Consider the following 20,677-nt stretch of genomic DNA (forward strand, 5'->3'; position numbering starts at 1 on the left):
TTAACTGCTTTCTGACCATGGTCTGTGAGAGTGACCCATGGCCCGGGTCTAAGGCGTAAGGCACATGTGGAGGAGCACAGACCATCTAGATTCTGAGGAGCCCTGACCGGCATGCTCAGGAATCTGGAATGGAAAGCCATGGAAGAATTTCATGGCGGGGAGGATTTGGGTGCATGTCGATTGTGTTCATCCAAAAGGGAACATAAGGAATCTTATGGGGGACGAGGGGCAGCGGAGAGCAAAGAATTACATGGGTCTTGCACATACTGAGCTTAGGGGGCCTCGGAGACCACTCATTGGTGATTTCGGATAAGCTTTTGGGAGCTGAGAGTGTCCAGGAATGGGGATGTGTGAGTGAAAGGTTAACAAAGCATCTTTCTCCAAAGACCTTGGGTTAACTTTCCAGCTGTGTGCCTGGAAACCTGATGGAAGCGAGTGCTAGCCGGGTTGCCAGGCAACGCAGCTTCCGGGGAGACTGACCGCGATCGCAGGGCTGCGGGTGGGCTGGCGCTGGGGCACCGCCGTGGGCCTGTGAGTGGAGCGACACAGCCGGGCACGCCCTGCCCGGGGCCTGGACGCTCTGCTCGGGGACGGTGACAGTGGAGATGGTCCTGATGTCTGGGGCATCGCACCCACCTGTCTGTTCTCAGGGTCCCCCCTCTGCCCTGTGCCTGAGACCCTGACACCCATCTGAGCAGGGTCACCATGTACTAAAGTGGTGGTTGGGGTGCAGCCCTGGGGCAGAGCTTTTTCTCTGGCAAAGCTCTCTGGCCCTTGATCCTTGGATATAATGAAAAATGTCTAGTTCTCATTGACAGATCTGCTAAGTGAGAAATCACAGAGTCCTAAACACACACACACACCAGAAACAAACAAAAACACCCCTCAGATCATCAGATTTTAAAATGGGCCAAGGACCTGAATAGACATTTTTCAAAGGAGACATACAAATGGCCAACAGGTGTATGAAAGGGTGCTCAACATCATGAGTCATTAGGGAAACGCAAACCCACAACGAGATAACCCCTCACACATATTAGCATGGCTGTTATAAAAAAGACAAGGGATAACACGGGAAAAGGAACTCTGTGCACTGTTGGTGGGAATGTAAATTGGTGCAGCCACTATGAAAAACAGTATGGTGTGTGTTTTTTTTTTAAGAAACTAAAAATAGAATTACCATGTGATGGAGCAATTCCATTTTTGAGCATATTTCCAAAGGACATAAAATCAGCATCATGGAGAGATAGCTGCACTCCCATGTTCCAGCAGCATGATTCACAACAGCCAAGGTGTGGAAACAACCTGAGTGTCTGTTGAGGGATGAAGGGGTGAAGACCTGCTATATATACACAACGGGACATTACCCAGCCATGAGAAAGAAAGAAATCCTGCCGCTGTGACAGCATGGACGGACCTGGAGGGCATTGTGCTAAGTGAGGTAAGACAGACAGAGAAGGACAAATACTGTATGATCTCACTTATTTGTAGAATGTAAAAAAAAAAAAAAAAAGGTAAGCTATAGAAACAGAAGGTGGAGGGTAGAGTGGTGGTTACCAGGGGCCCACGAGTAGGGGGCGTGGGGAGGCAACACTGTATTACCGTCTCCTTGAAATTTGGTAAGAGAGTAGATCTTAGGCCATCTCACCACCACCACCAAAAAAAGAGAGAAGTGAAAATATGCACAAACCACCAAAACGTTGGAACTAAGTTAGAAACGAATGCCTGCTATATTTCAGGTAACGCTCCGGCTCCATGACTTTTGAGGGGAACACTTTGTAAAGTATATAAAAGTCTAATCACTACTCTGTACACCTGCAACTAGTATAATATTGAATGTCAACTCTAATTGAAAAATTATAAAGAGAAAAAAAGAGTGGATGATAGCGGTGGAAAGTCCAAAGATCAGCTGGAATGATGTTGCTCTCGGAAGAAGACAGCACAGGACTTGGTGGGACCAGAGGCTGTCCTCACCGTCCCCACGACGGATCATGGCCAAGGGCCCAACACAGAAGGAGGGGAGATAACTTGGGTTGACTGCGTTTACTCAGAAACAAAGGAGCTTGCAGAAGATGCTACGACTGTACCAATTCAGTAACGAATGGCGCTGCCAACCTGGAAGGCTGGCTGAGCTCATCACCAAGGAAATGGGGACAATTAGCTAGATATTTGGGAAGGAAAAATACACGCACCCTTTTCCTATACCAAAATGTTCTAGGTAGTAAAAAAAAAAATAGTGTAAATAAAAGCCGAAAGAAAATATAAGGGAATGTTTTCTGATTGAATGTGAGGAGTGTAAGACGTGAGATTTTAAAGGAAAACATTGACAGATTTAATGACAACAATTTAAAAAATCTGCACACAAAAATGTCTCATGACTGAATTTAAAATGCACATAGATTGGGAAAACTATCCTGGCAAATGAGACAGAAGCTTGAATCCTAACAATATAAAGAACTCCAACTAATATATGAGGACAGGTTGATATCTCAAGAGGTAAATAGGCAAAGGACATGAGAAGACTTATTCTAAGTAGAAATTATCAATGGTTGATGTTGAAAAATGCTTAATATCATTAGCTAGTGTTCAGGGCATATAAACCAAGCCAAGAATGCCCATCAATTTAGGGAAGTTTTAAAAAATAATACGCACTTGAGGTGAACACAGGTAGCAAGACACTGGTTCACTTTGTTGTTAGGAGAGCAAATTGAGTCACATCATTTGGACAGTAATTCGGCAACCTGTAGCAAGAGTTTAGAAGAGATTAAAATTGGAAACAACCTATGTTTTTCAGAGAGGAGACTATTTCAGGAAATCGTGTATAACAGCCACTAAGATGGAGGCATTCGGGAACATTTAGTGACCCGGGAGAACGCCTATGCTATGATGTTAAGTGGCTAAAAGCAATGTGCTAAATTATATATATACAGCGTGACAGCTACTATGCAAATGAATATGCATGGAAATAGTTTGAAAAAAAAATGCATTACTCCACCTGTGCTTATTTTTGAGTGATGTAATTATCAGTGATTTTCTTTCTACTTTTCTGTATTTTTATAATGCCGAAGGATTCTAAGTTAGAAAATTTTGAAAATAATCTGTTAGAAATATATACACTTTTAGCTTTACTGAAACTTAACTAATGGCTCCTGCCCTAATGCTTCAAGACGGCTAACGCATTTGTCTCCAGCTATTTAGATGCTGCTGCTGCCAATGACTCAGATAATACTTCTGTGGCCTTTAGTATGTGTCAGGCACTGTATTAGACACTTTACCCATGTTAACTCATTTAGAATTCACAATGCTCAAATGAGGCAGGTCCTACTGTTATCCACATTTTATGGAACACGAAACTGAAACACAAAGGGGTTACTTAACCTCCCCAATGTCACATATCTAGTCAGTGGTGGAGCTGGGATTTGAACTCAGGTAGTATTGTTCCAGTGGTCCTGCTCTCTGTGTTTTATGTGGTTACGTTTGAGAAAATAAACCACCTTGTCTTTCAGAAAACAAGGAAATAATAAAACCTTATGAAAGCAAACTTGCATGGAACAACAGTCATAAATGTAAAGTGACATTCATGGGTCATGAATCTCATCTATGAAATAAAAGACTTAAATTGGATAATCTCTAATTGTAAGTTCAATTACTTTTGCAGACTGTACTGGGGAGGAATGCCAATTATTTCCCCCACCTATCGCTTCCTTCCCAAACACACCTTTTTAGGAGAGACCCTCCCGCGTGGCCCGACACCACCACTGTCCCCCCAGCGGTTGATGGAGCGGCCAGCGATTCCTGAGCTTGGAATAACTGCGCCGAGATCCCAGCCCACCCTTGACCACATGCGCCCAGTGCAGCCTGGGCCTCTGTTGCATTTTCCACCACGCGCTGGAGAAGCAGAGGCGGAGTGAGCAGAAAGAGACTCACAGAGACAGTAGAGGTCCTGCTCCTGGGCCCCACTTGCTCGCAGAGCTGCGGCGGGACCTGAATGAGACGATCCCACAAAAGCATCCAGCATCCTGCCTAGCACATAGGAGCAAAGTTATCTTGTCCTCGATCCCACTGCATCTCAGGAAAGGCCAAAGGGCTCCGTGTCCCCCGGGCTGAATACAAGGGGGTCACAGAGGGTGGATGGCTGGGGGCTGGGCAGGGGCTGGGCGTGGGTGCCCACTGCATAAACTTCTAGTTCTCAAATAGGCTGAGCTATGAAAGTGTTCCCACTGTGCTGTCTACTAATTGATAAAATCAAGGTGGCCAGGAGTAACCAAGAAAACATTTAGGTGTGGTGTGTAAGTGGTTTACTGAGGCAGGACATTCTTATTTTAGACAGAATCTTCAGACATTGAAGAGAGGAAAGTTTGCTCTTTGAAGGCGCTTGTCCTGGACATCTGAGAGTTCCAATATTTTGAGTATTTTGGCTTCCATTTGGGGAATACTTCTCTGTGCCCGGTGCTGTGTTATTTCCAATAATTCCTGCAATCGCCCCTAACATCAGAAGGTCTCCGAGCCAGGGAATAGGCTGAGTGATCAGCCTCGCCACCCCAGCTGAGGCTGCTGGGGTGAAGACTAGATAAGTATTTTGTCCAAGCCAGACTAACTAGTTTTCCTGTCTTTCATGATCATTCCCATTATAAAGACCAGACTTAGCCCTAGCGGGTTTGGCTCAGTGGCCAGAGCACAGGCCAACAGACTGAGGGGTCTTAGTTTAGGTTCTGGTCAAGGGCACAGCTCTCAGTTGTAGGCTCAACCCCCGGCCCTGGTCTGGGCTCCTGTGGGAGGCAACCAGTTGATGTGTCTCTCCTCACATCAGTGTTTCTCTCTCTCTCTCTCTCTCCGTCTCTCTTCCACTCTCTGAAAAGCAATGGAAAAAAAAAAAAAGAAAAAAGACTAGACTTGTAAATGTTAAACTACTTGTCCAGTTACCTATCTTGCAAGAGGCAAAACTCGGATGTGTGCCCAAGTCTGTTCCGCAAAGCCTGCTACCTTATTGCACATAACCATATGCCTGGCTTTTGCAGGGGGCTATTTCAGGTGTTAGTGGACATCCCCTTGGCCTAGGGGATGGCCTCCAGGCTGGCTTGCCTTCTCTCTGCCAGGCTGGGCCTGTACGCCTGGGATAACAGGACCAGCAGCACAGGGCGAACAGCTCATGTGTCTGGGCAGACATTGCCATGGAGTGGGTTTGAGCTGGGATCGCCCAGGCTGAACTCTAGGAGGGAGATGTGGAGCCTTCCACGCGTTTCTAAAGATGGCCTTGAACAGTGACATGGGAAGATGTCCATTTGGTTGCAAATGATTTTTACCACTGTAGGTAAAACCTCAAGCCCTCCAACCTCAATGAGCTCTCTTGGGTAGAAGTTAGTTACCGTTTACTTAAATAAACAGCCTCCAAATAGAAGCAAATACACAAAAACTTTTATTAAGTGGAAGTCAGACCTCCTGGTAATTAACCAGTTACAAGTGCATTTAAATTCATGTGTGTGGACACTGCAGAAGTCAGGCTGGTCTGGTGACAGTCCTGTGCCCTGGCTCGGCACTGCCCGAGCTAGAACCATACACGCAGTGAGTACAGGTCAACAAGGACATCAGACTAGACTGGCGACACCAGGTTCATTGTTACATGAAGCATTACAGACAAGAAACTCCGGAGACCAGAAGACTATTACTAACGTGATTCTTACTATAAACCTTTACTTCTACTTAAATGCTTCCATAGGACCAATGTAGCAAATCCTTGCCTGAGGGGGAGGGACAGCACCATTTCTATATTTTTACACTTACACGGGCCACAGAAACTGTAAACGCGAGAGGTCCTCCTGATGCCCGCTGCCGGGAGGTGCCAGCTCTCCCCTCGGGAAAGTGCAGCTTAGTTTAACCAGCGTGAACATGGACGTTGTAGGTCTCCAATCTGACATTTCCCCCCTATTTCAATTAGCACCAGTTTATTTGAAAGTATCTTTCCTGGTGTTAAGTATTTAGGAAACAAATTTTTTTTTTTTTTTAAACCCACACACAAAGTCCCAAACAATGGAAAGCAAAAAACATTCAAAAAAGTTGCTTTTAGAGAACAGCATTTAGAAAAACAACAGCATTGAAACATTGACAAATCTATGTACACTGTGCCAAAAGCTGGCCAGGAGCATGGCTGAGGAACAGTCACTAAAAGGTGTGTGAACCTCCACAGGCTGTATTTACAGTCGGCTAGGTACTCAGAAATGTAGTATCAGAACATCTGAATTTGGCTAAAAATCATATAAAAAGACACGTCCCCCCCATGACTTCTAAACAGGTAGCGAACATGTCCAGTATGACCAACCGTAAGTACCAGGGTTACAAGTGCGTTTTCCCGTATTTTACATACAAGCAGCTGAGAAACATGCTCAGCGGACACAGAAGGGAAACGGACGGTGGAGAGATGGGTTTCTCTATTTCCACACTGTCAGAGGAAGAAAAGGACTTTTTGTTTTCATGCCGAGTAACGTAGTAAAGCCTTGATGAAGGAGCAAATATGTTATTAGTGGAAAACATTTCATGGAAATACAAAATCAACAGGAGGGCTGAAGAAACATGTGCACATTCTATACGAACTTCCCCCAAATATGAGTCATCTCCATGTAATTCTGAAAGAAGATCAGTGATTTGCTTTGCTGGGCAATATTTTATTTCCTTTTTTATGGAATTTATTGGGGTGACATTGGTTAATGTAACTGTATAGGTTTCAGGTGTACCATTCCAGAACACACCATCTGTGTACTGTATTGTGTGTCCACCACCCCAGGTGACACTATTTTATTTTTATATTTTGTTCTTTGAAACTATACAACCCCAACCCTTTGATGAATATCGTTTTCTTGGATGGAGAATGAAACGCACCAGACACAACCCGACGTGACCCTCATCAACTCTATGCGGCTTTGACTGACCATTAATCCAGTTACTGGAACACAGACCTTCAAAGCACTGGGCACATCCTGTGACAGCCACCGAGTCCCTTTTCTGGTTAAGAAGTAAAAGATAAACCATTTTCTATTTAGTCACCTTAATGGCTGAACTTGTTTACGGCCTCAAGTTTTAATGCGCTGTCCTTAAAAGTATCAGCCGCAAGAATATGAACGGGAGCCCCCCCTCCCCATAGATGCCGCGGTTCAAGTTCATCCTGAAAAATTTGTGGTTATGGTAAGTCCCTGTGAAAAGAATTTACTTGGATTGGACACAAAATAAACATTACTCTTTGAAAATACATAGTTTGCAACGTTACACATTCACTCACTAACATTAACGACCTTTGTAAGCGCACGCTCACCTCCAAGTGGTGCTAATATTTTATCTCAAAAGATCTCTAAGGACTGGAGAGCACCACCAGGTTGCTTCTGAGCGAGGGCCAGTTACAGGTTCACGCCTGTCACCGCAGGGCTGGCGTCGTACGGGAAGGACCCCGCTTTCCCCTCTGCCTGACGAGCAAGCACCAAGAAGCAATGCTTTCTACTCACAGCATCCCCACTAACTACCCCATTACAAATGCTTTAGAATTTCCTTTCGATAGTTTAGATTTCATGTAGAAAACAATTTAAAAGATGGCTTAATTTTTTTCTTTAAAGTAGACTTTTTTTTTTAAAAAACATTATCACGGACTAAGGGCAACAGAGGTTTTGTGATAACGGCTGTTTCTTTCTCTTCCCAGCCTCTCGTTTGAAGATGACCGTGGGCCGCATGGCCTTTGCATTTGATGATAGTCACGAACCCTTTGGGACCTAGCGATTCCTTCTTATCCTGAGTTCTTCTTCTAAGTATATAGATTTGGAAACTACACTAGCTTCTGGTTACTCCAGAGAGCACATGTTTAAATGGCTGACCATCATTCAACCATTAATTACAAAAATAGGAATTTTAGGGCATATTGTAGGAAAATATCGATAAATGGCATTTTTATTTTTATTTTTTTACATATATCATCCACATTCCTGGGTTCTTTACACCCAGGGCATTTTCAGTTATTGAAGTCACAAGTATATTTGGGGGTACTGAGCTTTTCCCTAAGAATCTAACTCTATTCTAAAGCTTCCTGCCAGTTGTCACGGAGGGACCCCAAACAGTGGGGAGACTTCGGATAAGGGGCTTTCTTGTTATCACAGGGCTTGGTCAAGTCACAGTCATGAATTTCCAATTGGCAGAGCTGAGAAAAAAAGGTTTATAGAGCAAAGCAAGGGTTTGTAATCTGCAGGAGATGCAGCCTTATTTTGGGGTGGGGTGGGTGTAGTTTATGATGAAGCTACACTGTTGACCCTGGGGGGGTGTCATTCCAATGCCAGCTGCAGCTGATGGCCCCAAAGTTCTTCCTTTTTCCACTCTGTCCCTCGATCTGTGCTCAAAGCATGGATGGAGGGGGGGCACACAGGGTGAGGGCAAGGGCCTCACCTGTGAGCGGAGTGGAGCTGTTGCCTTAGAGATCCATGGATATAAAATTAAAACGGTGACACCCTGCAGCAGCCACTTCCTTTCATGCTTTTAAAAAACAATTCTGTTTTCATGCTGTATAATGTGGGCAGGGGTTGGGCCGGGGGCAATGAAGGTGACACTCTCCCTCTCTGCCCTCCCTCCATTCGTGTCCATGTGGAAGGGGCTGGGGGGTGGGGGACTTGCGTGAGTGAGAGGACTAGGTGTCTGCGGTCCTTATCAGTGACTTAGCGGCTCCTTTGTGTTGAGTGTGTGGGCTGTGGGCTGTGTGCTGACCGACGGCTCCTGGGTGAGCTCCGAAACTGCTCGGACAGATGGGATTCTTCCCCGATGGAGGGGGTGGCCTCACGGACCGAGCCTCACACCCCAGTCACGGCGACTTTTATCCCCGCCTTGGACCTTATTAAAGAGTGAGAAGTCAGCGGCCCAGAGACAAAATGTTTAACCTGGGGCTTTGGGAAGGGAACATACATCACAACAGCGTGGCCTTGGGGGGGGGCAGGTGAGGGGGGGGGTGTCACCAGCGAATGCAAGGTGGCTGCCAGATGGCGGCTGTTCTCTGGCGCTCAGACCTCCACGTCTCCTGGGCTCTGGTTTTCCTCTTCAGGCAGGGCGCAGAGAGAACTCAGGACAACACAGACGAGCAACTTTTTCCTTTTGAAGAAGGGGTCGCTTTCAACGACAGCGCGCTAGCCTCTGCAGGAGTTGCTGCTTTGTACTCTCACTAATTTCCTGAACTGAAAGCCTAGGGAGCTGCTCCCTAAGTGACTGTAGTGCGTGTGTCCCGCTTGCTTTCGGGAGTTTGCGCCCGGTCGCCTGGCCTTTCGGAAGCCCTGCCTGGTTCTGTTTCCGCGCCGGGAACCCGAGGCCTTACGGAAGCCGGTCTTCGCGTTGCCCATGGACTTGTGAAGGGTTGTTAAGGCCACGCTACCTTCGGGTAGCGGGGGAGGCCTGCAGTTAGGTAGCTTTGAGGATTAATTCTTAACATTTTCGTAATACAAACGAAGGCAACCTTTTCTTTGGAAAGCGGCAGTTAATTCCATGGAAGGCGCCTAATATGAAAGCACATTTTTAAAAAATAAGGACTGTAATCGAAGCACTGAGGTCGCCATCTCCACCTTCTTTCAAAATCTGTCATTAGCCCCTTTCGGAGGGGTAGCTTCTTCTCATTCCGTCCAGCGTGGGTTCTCCTAAGTCCTGCCACTGCCACGGCCTTGGTACCAATCACAGGGCCACGGGCTCTCCCCCCGTGGAGGGGGAAAGATCCCGAGTCCTCCCCCAGTGCTGTATCATTACTTTAGAAACACTGATCAAAAAGCCTGCTGATGAAGTAGGTGGCAGGCCAGATGGTTTAGGTCCCTTCTAGCTCCGTGTGGGTGGCTTCACCCTGAATAAAGTGTGAAGCCGGTAACGTCATGGAGAGGGTGGGATGACATCCCCTCGGGGATCAGACCACCTCGGCACCCCTCACAGTGACAGAAATCTCAGGCATCGCCGGAGTTGTGTAAATTGCATTCGTATTTAAACACGACTAAACCAGATCCCCAGGTGTTTCTCTTGGAGTTGACGGTACTTTTTGATGTGATCCTTACGAATTGTAAATCTGAGCTGGTTTAAAAGTTTCTGGCATTGATGTACATTTCCATGGACAACAAATGCTGCAGGTTAGCAGCAAAATAACCTTTCTCAAGGAGTCTAAACTGTCACACCAGCTCACCAGCTCCTATAATGACCATGCAGGTAGTTAGAATTTGGGGACACAGCATGGTGCCACCCTAGGCTACACTTGGGGGTGATTCACTTGCATTTGACAAGCTGAGTGAGCAGGCTCTTTACCTCTATGCTGAAAGGCTGGATTTGAAGGATGGGTCGAGAACATGGTGGGTCACTGGGTCTTCTCAGGTCTGGATTTGTTCTGGAAGACTAAGGTCTGAGCTTCAATGAGCTCTTGCCCTTGAACTTTCAGGCAGCCATGAGGCTGGCTCCCAGGCTCAAGACCGCTCTGGGTTAGCCTTGGAGGTGGGTGATGATGACCCTAAATATCCCTGTTCTCCCCTGTGCTCTTAGGAAGGTCCAATAACACAGTGTACCAGAAAGAGGCATCCTTTATTATAAATGCAATGATATCAGGACTCTGGTGTAAGATACGGTCTAAAATCGCTTAGTCTGTCCACATGAAGGAAGCGATGTCTCGATTTTCCCCACGACACATTTATTCCTATTATGTCTTTGTCCTCAGATACAGATGCTAAGGTTTTCTGTGTGGGAAAATTCCATTCTGAGGTCAGAGGACACTCTAAAATACCCAAGTACCTACCAGTTTTTTAAGCGAGGATTTTGCCATATAAGAGCTGAAACCACAGAAATATTACCCTGGGACAAAAAGTCACAAGGCAGGAAGGAGGAGGGAGTGCGGAGAAGTTGGCAAAGGGCTTCAGCACAAGGAGGCTACCTGTTCTGTCTTAAACCGCGGGGGCTCGGGCTGCCTTCTCCGAAGGCACAAGGCTGCTCTTTGCCAGCCCCTCATCACAGTGGTCTCGGCAGCGAAAACAGTGAGAAAGTTCGATTACAGTTATTCGAAGCTCTGGGGCGTGGCCTGACAAGGAGCAGAGAGAGAGCTGGGTAAGACTTCAGTATATTTTGATCAGAGGCAGGGCGAGTTTAAGGACATCCTATTTCTCTATTCAAGTCTTCCGCGAGAATGATTTCTGGGGAGAACTGGCCTCTTTCCCTTCCTTGATTTCAGTTGCCCAGGCAGTGCCCAGGTGTGTGTGGAGCTGATGGCCGTGGAATGTAAACTCTGCTTTTCCCAACAGCTGGACCTGGTGGCCAAAGGCTGCCTCTGCCCACACACAGGTTCTCTTTGGTCTGCACAGTGTTGGCCAAGAATCTGAGTTCATTGTCAACACTTAAAACGTCATGTAAAGTCCTGTTTCCAAGCCAGAAGATCTAGCCGCCCGGGGCCTGATTTCTGCGCGGTTCCGATTGTCTACAGCTGAGTCCCCCCTTGCAAAGGGGACGTGTTTTCTCTTGTTGGCCATGATCGCCACCGTTCTCTAGTGTCTGTCTTTTGCCTGATCTGAATCATTCATTCACAACCTGCCCGGCCCTTTTAAAGTATCTGCGCTATACCACCAGGAAGCTTCTAGTTAAAGATGAAGCGAGGCTCGCTTGGTTCAAAACCATTCAGCAGTGAATGCTTGTTGGGAACTTTAACGGGAAGGGAGACAGAGATTTGCAGGCTGCCTCTCCTCGGGCACCAGGAGGCATGGCCGTACCTGTCGTTCCCTAACTACATGCACGTCTAGTCCTCATGCGAACAGATTTGAAAGCAAGGTCCGAGTGACCCTCCGAACACCTCACAGGAGTTGCCCAACAGGTATATGACCATTCTATCCCAGGTTTTCTTTTGATGTTATCTGCATATGTGGCTAATTAGCTTTCAAATGACTAAAACCTTAGAAAGAAAATACGATTTCTTGCTTTAGCAGGGCCTGAGCTAGAAAAACACTGTACAGCACTATGAGTGGTTTGGCAAAGCTCAGAATTATCTGTGCAATTAATAAACTCTCTATAAGTTGCTTCCGCATTTCCCAGCTCTTGGGAATTCTGTGACTTTCTGATCTCAACCTGGTGTGCCTGAGAATTCTTCTCGTAAACAATCCATCACTAGTTCTGATAAGGGAATGAAAGTTATGGAGTTAGTGCCAAGGACAAAATTATTTTAAACACCACTAACCGCCTAAGAAGTCTACCTTTGGGCTTACATTCCACGATGTTAGAAATTTCTACCAAACAATACCTGCTAGTAAATGCAAGTTTGTGGTTCTGGTAGGTGGACTGGTAAGCTCGTCTTCTGGCAGAATCTATCATTTGACACTAAAAAATTTACAAGGATATTTCTCCCATTGCCTATAAGTATATCTATTAACATTTTTTTAGACTTAAGATATATAGGATGATTCTTAAAGTGTCTTTTCCCCCCACAATACTTTGAAAACACACTGGTAATGATCAAAGGAGTCACCATTGCCATCTTCATGCTCTGGTAAGAATCTTTCCATCTGATCTACATTTCTGCCCCTGCTTTGGAGGGTTAACTGAAAAGATAGCATCAAAACACTTGCTTAAAAGAGGCATAGCCCTTAGTTTGGAGAGCAGGAATTGCTTACAATATTAACACTTCCTGTCCGGTAAAATACTGTATTTTAAAAAATAAGCTACAATGTATAAAACCAAGGTCATTTCCCACAAAATGTTCATGTTCTTTGTGATTACAAAACACTGCATCTTGTAAAATATTTTGGGTTCTGGTAACTTGAGAAGTTCAGTACTAATGCTTATTATAAAAGTGGTATGTCTCTTAGAATTGTAGGAATCCAAGCAGTGTAATTCTTGTCTTATTTGGAAAATTAAGTTATAATTGTTATTGTATTTCGGATTACATTCGACACAACACACTACCATTGTGATTCTCAGACCCACAAGAAAAGTTATAAAATATGAGATTGTCTTAAAAAAAAAAGGTACTATTTACAAATCAGGACCAGAAGTAAAAGTCCCACTTTGATTGCTGGTCCTATGATAGATACACCTGTTAAAGCATCCAGACCAGCGATTTTCAACTGGTGTGCCACAAGAATTTTTAAAACATGCAATACCTGACTATTTAGTCAGGGGCACTGACCTCTTTTCCCTTGATGGTCAAATAAAAAAATGACAACAGCCAACACAACAAGAGCCACCTGGTGCAAATGAATCAAAATTATACCATTTTTTCTGTCAGATCGACAAAAAATATATTTTTTGGTGTGCTGCAGAATTTTAGTAATTAGTTAATGTGTGCCGTGAGATGAAAAACGTTGAAAATCACTGATCCAGACCATTGGATATGGGCTTTTATCAAAGTCAGTCACAATGAAATACATTTCATACTTTGCTGGATTGGTGATACAATTGGTACCCAAAAGTGCTAATTTCATTTTACTTTCTTACCTGTGGTTTGATTAGTTACAATGGAAAAAGACACAGGAAACAGTCCCCAAGGGAGGAACCCCGTAGGGAGCATCCCCACAGGTAAGAGGAGCAGGAGAGGCGCAGGGAGGTGTGCGTGCGGCCCGCAGGCTTATTTTCTTAGAGAAAGGAAATTTTCAGCTGCCCCATGTGCCCAGCGAATTCTCCAAAATGGTCCCACCCTCATTCATACCCGCGAAGCCTGCCACGTTTGCACCATTTGTGTGCACAGCATCTTCCCTGCGCTCCCCCAGGTCAGTGGGACAGGTGACGTGGTCGAGAGGAATTCTACAGAGTCATGAGAAAAAGCAGCACCTTGTCCAGAAAAGTCCATGGAAGTTGGCTCCTTAACCCACTAGCGCAGCAAAATGCCCAGCGTCGCTGACTGCCCCCCGCAGGCTCCTGCTCACAGCTGGGAGCCGGTCGCCCCTCCGGTGATGGAGGAAGAAAGGCCACGGGGGTGCGTTCACAGGGACATCCTGAGAAGCCTTCCCCAGCCTGTGGTCACCCGCCAGGGACGCCTGTGGCCCCCACGCCGGCCCCCACAGAGGCTCGGCCACCGAGAAACAGCCCTTATAGCACCCCCCGCGGCCACAAGCCCGTCTCCCGTTCACGTAAATTTGTCTTGAACTGGGATCAGGTTCAATAAAAAAACTCCACTTTTCGCACTAGAAGGCGCTAGAGATGACAGTCTTTCTAGCCTTAAGCTCCTCCAGTTCTATTTTTCACATACCCTTTGGTTTTCCCTGAGGAAGTGAATATTGTTTTAGCATTTTGCCACTGTTCTCAAGGTGTTCTGTCCTATGCACCAGTCTCGCCACTTTTCTCTCAGCACTCGCAAGCGACAGCTGCGCTGTCATTTTTCAACCAAGCCCGCTGGAGGGGGCGACGGGCTGCTTTCACAGGGGGCACCCGGCTCGGAGGCGCCCAGGGAGCGGGAGCCAGGTGCCCACGGGCCTCTTGTGTTTCTTCTCGGGTCCCCAACCCTCTTGCTTCTTTCTCCAAGTTGTCACGCTGCCTCCCACAGTCCGGGAAGGACCGAGGCCTCAGACTCCTGCCTGAGACGCCTTTCTGCGCAGCCCCCAGGACGGCCGCCCGTCACCACGAAATGCCTTCCTTGGAGACAGGTGAGAAACCTTTTCTGAAGGGAGGGGCATCGAGGGAGAGAAGAGCCAAGGCTACAACCAGCCTTATTTAGAAATACTTTGGGACCAGAACCCACTGTATTGAATTCTTGTTGCACAGACAGGTCTCTGGTCCCCATGATGGACGGGGCCGTGGGACACCTCTTCCCGTCCACCTCCGCCCTCTCTCCGCCAAGGGAGGGCATAAGAGGACCTGGCACCCAGAGATGACATAAATGAATGTTGGGCTTAATCATTTAGCCCCAATGTATAACAAAATAGTTCTACATTTTTAAAATTTAGCTTTTACAATCAGTGTTGTGTATTGCAATTCATAGCTTTCTGGGTGGCTTGCAAGAAATTGAGTTCCTTTTTTTCAGGGCCAGCCAGGCGAAGCTTGGTGGTCCCCTAGTTATCATGTGCCTGGGTACAGGGAAGGGGTGCCTGCGTGTGCAGGGAGGTGCTGAGGGTGTGTGCACGCCTGGCTGGCAGTAAGGAGCCCCCGCGTGGGCAGGAGGCGTGGGAGGGTGTGTGTAAAGAAGGCGTTAGAAAGGTGGAGAACTCCCGGGGAAGGGCCCTTGGCTCTACCTTCTGCTTGCACCTGTGCATCGGCTAACACCCAGGTAAGGGCTGAGCTTGGCTCATGCATGTCCTGTGTCTCCAGGAGAGCCACGGAGCCTGGTTGCAGGGCTGCTCACAGCAGAAGTCTCTCCCTCCTTGTGTCCCAAAGGTCTCTGTGTGTGGGGGAGGCAGTGGATGTAGCCCCTCATCACTTTAATCATTGTTGACTAGTGACTTAATCCAAGGATCAAGAGCCAGGGAGCATTGCTGAAGAGAAAAAGCTCTGCCCCAGGGTTGCATCCCAACCACCACCTAAGTACGTGGAGAATCTGCTCAGATGGTTGACCAGCCCTGGACTCACTGGGCACTGCACCCAAGCTGAGGCCCTGCGCTAGGCCAGGGCACCGCCTCACAGCGGAGGGCACTAGCGGGTGAGCAGCAGGCCACCGGGAAGGAGAAAAGACACGCTAGGGCAGAGGGTGCAAAACCACTTCTGTACTTTAAAACAACGCCCTTTTCTTGGCTGACCTCGTAAGCACTAAACATGCATTATAGCTGATGCCGTGGCAAGTGCTGATGGATCTTCGTGACCTGAAATTAAATGAAGCTCTTTCTCTGCTCTCTTGAAATAAGTGTTTTTAAGGAAAAAATAAAATAAGTGAAGGAGGAAAAAAGGATCTCTTCCAGGGAATAATGTTTAAAAAGTCATGTGAGAGTTTAAAAAAATCAAACTGCCAAAATATAAGAATGTAGATTGTGGATATTACACTGCAGAACCTCCTTATATATAAAAAAGAGCATCTGTTATTCCTAGATGACTTCTTTCTACTCTTTAAAAAAGGGTGTATGTACAATCTCTAGACATATATTAAACTTTCCTCTGTGCAATTTCCTTTAACATTCCTATGGCTGATCCCAGGCTCCCGCCCCACAAGTGCATCCTCTAAGGTGCTCGTACCTCTTTGCATAGGTAGAGGGGCAGCAACTCTTTAGCAGGGGAGTCGAGAGGAGGCAGGAATCTCTAGGGCTTGAGAACGACTCCCCTCTCCCCACCCCACTACCACCAAAACCCACCAACCAACCCACCCACCAACCAGGGCAGGAAGCCCGGCAAAGGGAACGCAGTGCAAGCCCGCCCTCCTAAGCCGAGTGTCCTATGCCGACGTCCCGCTCCTTTTGGTGTTCTCCACGTTCCCTCCTAAGCCCATCTTTAACGAGCAGCTCCACTAGTTTTACAAAAGAAATAAGGTTTGGATCTTCCCTTTTACCCCATAAAACATTTAGACTGTTCAGGAGCCCCATCTCCCAGACACGCTAAAGCCTCAAGCCTACCAAAGGGCACTGAGACCGGAGGCCGGTGTGTGGCCCTCACGGGGCCTTCTGAACAGACGGGGGCGCGGAGGCTGCGCTCTGCCGGCTAAAGCAAACCCACGGGGACAGTTTGAGTTCCTGACCTTTTCTCAGACCAGACAGTGTGGAGTTTTGAGGGAAAGCCCGACGACCCAGACACCTGGCAATGACTTTGTCAGACAAGCGGCGACACGCAGACCCCAGCTGCCGTTGGCAGCATGTCCCTGAAAGGGGCGCCAGGCTTACCCGGAGGGCTCCTTGCGCCAGCTCTGGGCTGAGTTGAGCAGGTAGAGAAGGAGCTTCTCCGGGAAGGGCTTCTGCAGACCCCGGAGGACGTCAAGGTGTTTCCGTGGTGACAGCTGCATGTCCCGAGCTCAGCTCGGAGCTGGTCTGCTGGGGATTCCATCGCCAACCTCTTGTCGAGGTTCCGCCATCCGGGGCCCCGCAGGCCCATAGCTGTACCGTTTGGGGGCCATTCTCCAAAACAAAACAAAACAAAACAAAACAAAACAAAACAAACCAGAAAGACACGGAAAAGACACCCAGAGCTGCCCCAAGAAGCCCAACGGAACCGGGAAAAGACTATTCACATGAAAGCGGGAACTGTTCTTTGTACAAATGCTACGGAATCACCTGTAGCTTTTTTTGTGTCAAAAAAAAAAAAATCCCCAGAAATGGCATTTTTCAGAAAGCTTATCAAAATATGCCTCCTTTCTAGGTAAAACGGGCTTCGTTGGTTCCACTGCTGCGGATGTGCAGTTTTCAGACCCAGACACACAGCGAAGAAAGGCGGCTTCCCTTTTCGCAGGCCCGGAAAATGCGCTGCTGCTGCTCCAGGCGGGACTCTGGGCGCACCAGTGACCGCGTGACCTTTGTTTTCTTTTCTGCTGTAATTCCACCAACGTTCCTGGAGGTGCTTTTCCTGGGCTCCAGGTGTGTTTTGTTCGGAAGGACGCGCGCTTTCTGAAGGCTGCGGCGGGCGGCGGGGCGGGGTGACCGGGGCCGGGGCCGGTGGCCGTGACTGGGGCGGCCCTCAGTCCAGGAAGCGCTGGCAGGCCTTCTTCCAGCGGCAGGCCGTGCACCACAGGTCTCGGTTCTCCATGCCGTACACCTTCCGGCACTTCTTGCCCTCTCCCCGAGGCTTCCTGCGGACAGGCGAGGACAGCGTGGTCAGTGGGGGGGACTCAGTGGGCATTTCGCGGGGGGCTCAACATCCCTCAAAAGACGGAGGACAGAGGTTACGAAACACAGCAGGGTTCTCCCCAGGTCAGGCTCTCACACGTGCCGGGTGGCTTCTCGGCCACCGCCCTGGGCCGTTCCACTGGCTCCTCTAACTCTTACGGTTCTACCTGTCCACCTGCGGACATGACGTTGGCCGTCTGCATAGCAGGGAGTTAGACACGTACACACGGGAAATACCAGCAGAGAGCACTGCTCTCTCAAGCTTTCAAAGATGTCCTTTCAAGTGCTCTCTCGATCCTCAAATGTCTGGCACCCCGGTCGGGGGGACCTGGGAGGGGCCCCTTGCTCTGGGCTGGAAACTCTCCCTTGCAGTTCATTTAACGCAGGGGCCAAGGCAACAGGGCTTGAGGTGGACCCAGTCGTCACCACGGCCTATTCTGTAGAACTTACCTCGAACTGTTACAGCAAAGCGACAAATTTTCACTCATGGATAAAGGATGGGGAAACCATGGGACCCAAAGAAAGGGTGTCTCATGCCTTACGGGGAAGTTTTATGGAAGATCGTATCCCTGGTTTCTCTGTTTCTCGAATTTCCTCTACCTTCCAGTTACTTCCCTTGAGGCGAGGAGTTCTGAGTAGTCCTACCTTAGGCTGACCGGCCCTCTGGGCGGCGAGGACAAGACCGTGTGACCGTGCTGCCTCTGCTCCCCGGTGCCCACGGGATGGTGATGTGTCGGCGACACCTGGTGAGGACAGGGAGAACAGAGTTGACGGGCAGGTTCTCTGCACCATGTTTCGCCTTTCCGACGTGGGCAGCGGTCCCTGACCGGCCGTTAGACACGGAGGTGAAGCACCTCCTTCACAGAGACCACGTGTTAAAATGGATGGGGTGGTGCTCACGGCAGAATTCAAATGCACCTCCGGCAGAAAAGACCCAGCAACAATGAATACCTTAAAAACCCTCAGGACTTCACATCTATGCATCCAACTTGCCCACAGTCACATTTTCATTGGAATAATATTTTTAAAATTGATTTTGGAGAGAGAGAGAGAAACATTGATGTTCTGATCAGCTGCCTCCCGCACACACCCCGCCTGGGGATTGCACTGTAAGCTGGGTATGTGTTCTGACGGGGAATCGAACCCACCACCTTTTGGTGTATGGGGCGACGCTCCAACCAACTGGGCCATGCTGGCCAGGGCTTGAGCAATATTTTAAACCTTAGAGGATATTCCTATTTCAAGCTTCATGGATTCCCTTCTAAAGAAGAAAAAACATCGCCCGGCCAGAGTGGGTTCAGTCGCTGAATGCCCTCCTGTGCACTGAAAGGTTGCGGGTTTGATTCCCAGTCAGGGAGCGTGCAGAAAGCAACCGATCGATGTTTCTCTCTCCCTCTCTCTTCCTTCCTCTCTCTCAGCATGTCTTAGGGTGAGGATACAAAAAAGAAAAAAGAAAAAATCTAGAGAGGTTAAGAGAGTTTATCTGAAATTATGCAGCTAGTCAGTGGCCACAACACCACGTGGCCCTTGGCCCTCTGTAACCTCCATTCTTGCACAAGACACCCACACAGCAACAAACCCATTCTGGGGTCCAAAAGGAACAAGGGGAAGAAGCCCAAAGCCTGAGCAATCAAGAACGAATTCACCCATGTAATACTTACTGGGCAGCACTGTGTGCCAGGTTTGCAAACAGCTTTAAGTTTCACAACTACCCTATGTAATAAGAACGACTACCGTTCCCATTTTATAGGAGGCACAAGGAAGTTAAATAACTTGTCCAAAGTCATGGGCACTGAAATGGCAGGAGGGGCTGTCCTGAGCTCTACTCCCTTATGACTCCACCTCCAGTTGTAACAATAACAGGGTCCCCTCTGTTCTCCATTCCCCTTGGGAGTCTCACTTAGTCTCTTCGCATCACCTGCTCTCATAGCACTAAATATCTTCCCAACTCCTAGGATTCTCAAAAGCTGCCCCAAACTAATTTTCATAACAAAAGATAAATGTTTCAAGTAAATATATAATCTTTTTGTTACAAAAGAGCAGACATTTAATACATTTACAAATGTAATAATCTAGAAGCCAACATGGCCATAGAAATACCATTACCTGTTAACAGTCAAGGGGACATTCTTAAGGCAAGCTTACAGAACTGACTTTCTCTAGTTCAGGGACTAGTACATTCTATTTTCTTTCCGTGTAAAGGAGTGTATGCACATCCATGTTATTTCTCCAGACATTAATTTTAAAAAGATTAGACAAGTAACAAAAAACCTTAACATTTTAAACCACGGCTGCTATGGCTCTGAATTATTCTGTACCATTGGTCTTTATTTCTAAAAGACTTGAATGGAGTAGATGCATTTCATTTGGGTAGATATGTAGGTTCTTCCAGGAGCAAAATCCCCCCGACTGCCCATCCCCGACCAGGATACATAGCAGCAAACCAGGGGGAGTGACTGCTCTAGCTGCGCATGGCTGTGGTCTAGAATAATCTAGAATGATCTAGAATATACTCTGACTTGAATATCCAGAATATATCTGACTTGTTTTCAGTGATTAAGACAATAGAAAAAATTTAAAATTACTATAGAACTTGTAGAATCCCAAGCACATTTCCCTATTTAGTCAGAGAATTGAAAAGGTTTAGGTGACATGCCACTATTTCCATCAGCCTGGGATACTGTGGAAGGTTCTAAATTTTATAAAATTGCTGCCCCCTTTCGTATGAAGTAAGATGAGATTCCAGGATGCTCTTCATTCAACAGATATTTGTTAAGCACTGACTATGCACCAGGCATGTTCTAGGTTGTGGGGATAAAGCCCAGAGCAAAACAAAGTCTCTGTTCTCATGGAGCATACACTGTAAGTGGGGAGAGAGTCAATGAACACCAACATAATAAAACAGGGCAATGCGCAGCATGATAGAAGAAGGGCAGAACATTTATTTATTCAGGGTGGTGAGAGAAGGCCTCTCGAGGAGGCTACCTCTTATC

At 47.4% G+C, this 20,677-nt stretch overlaps 1 protein-coding gene across 2 annotated transcripts in view; it reads right to left on the reverse strand.

The window, feature by feature from the left end:
• Nucleotides 1–17,388: 17,388 nt before the first annotated feature.
• The window catches only part of ZNF704 (zinc finger protein 704), a gene marked incomplete at its 5' end in the record, with an annotated part of 117,040 nt that continues 113,751 nt past the window's right edge, over nucleotides 17,389–20,677 (reverse strand). For both annotated transcript variants that reach the window (XM_081117113.1, XM_081117114.1), the window contains 2 exons: nucleotides 17,389–17,647; nucleotides 18,330–18,427. In XM_081117113.1, coding sequence (XP_080973239.1) covers nucleotides 17,536–17,647; nucleotides 18,330–18,427 — 210 coding nt within the window. In that variant the 3' untranslated portion in view covers nucleotides 17,389–17,535. The remainder of the gene's footprint in view (nucleotides 17,648–18,329; nucleotides 18,428–20,677) is intronic.

Source organism: Miniopterus schreibersii (genome assembly GCF_964146895.1).
Source record: "Miniopterus schreibersii genome assembly, chromosome: 17".
Lineage (NCBI taxonomy): Eukaryota > Metazoa > Chordata > Mammalia > Chiroptera > Miniopteridae > Miniopterus > Miniopterus schreibersii.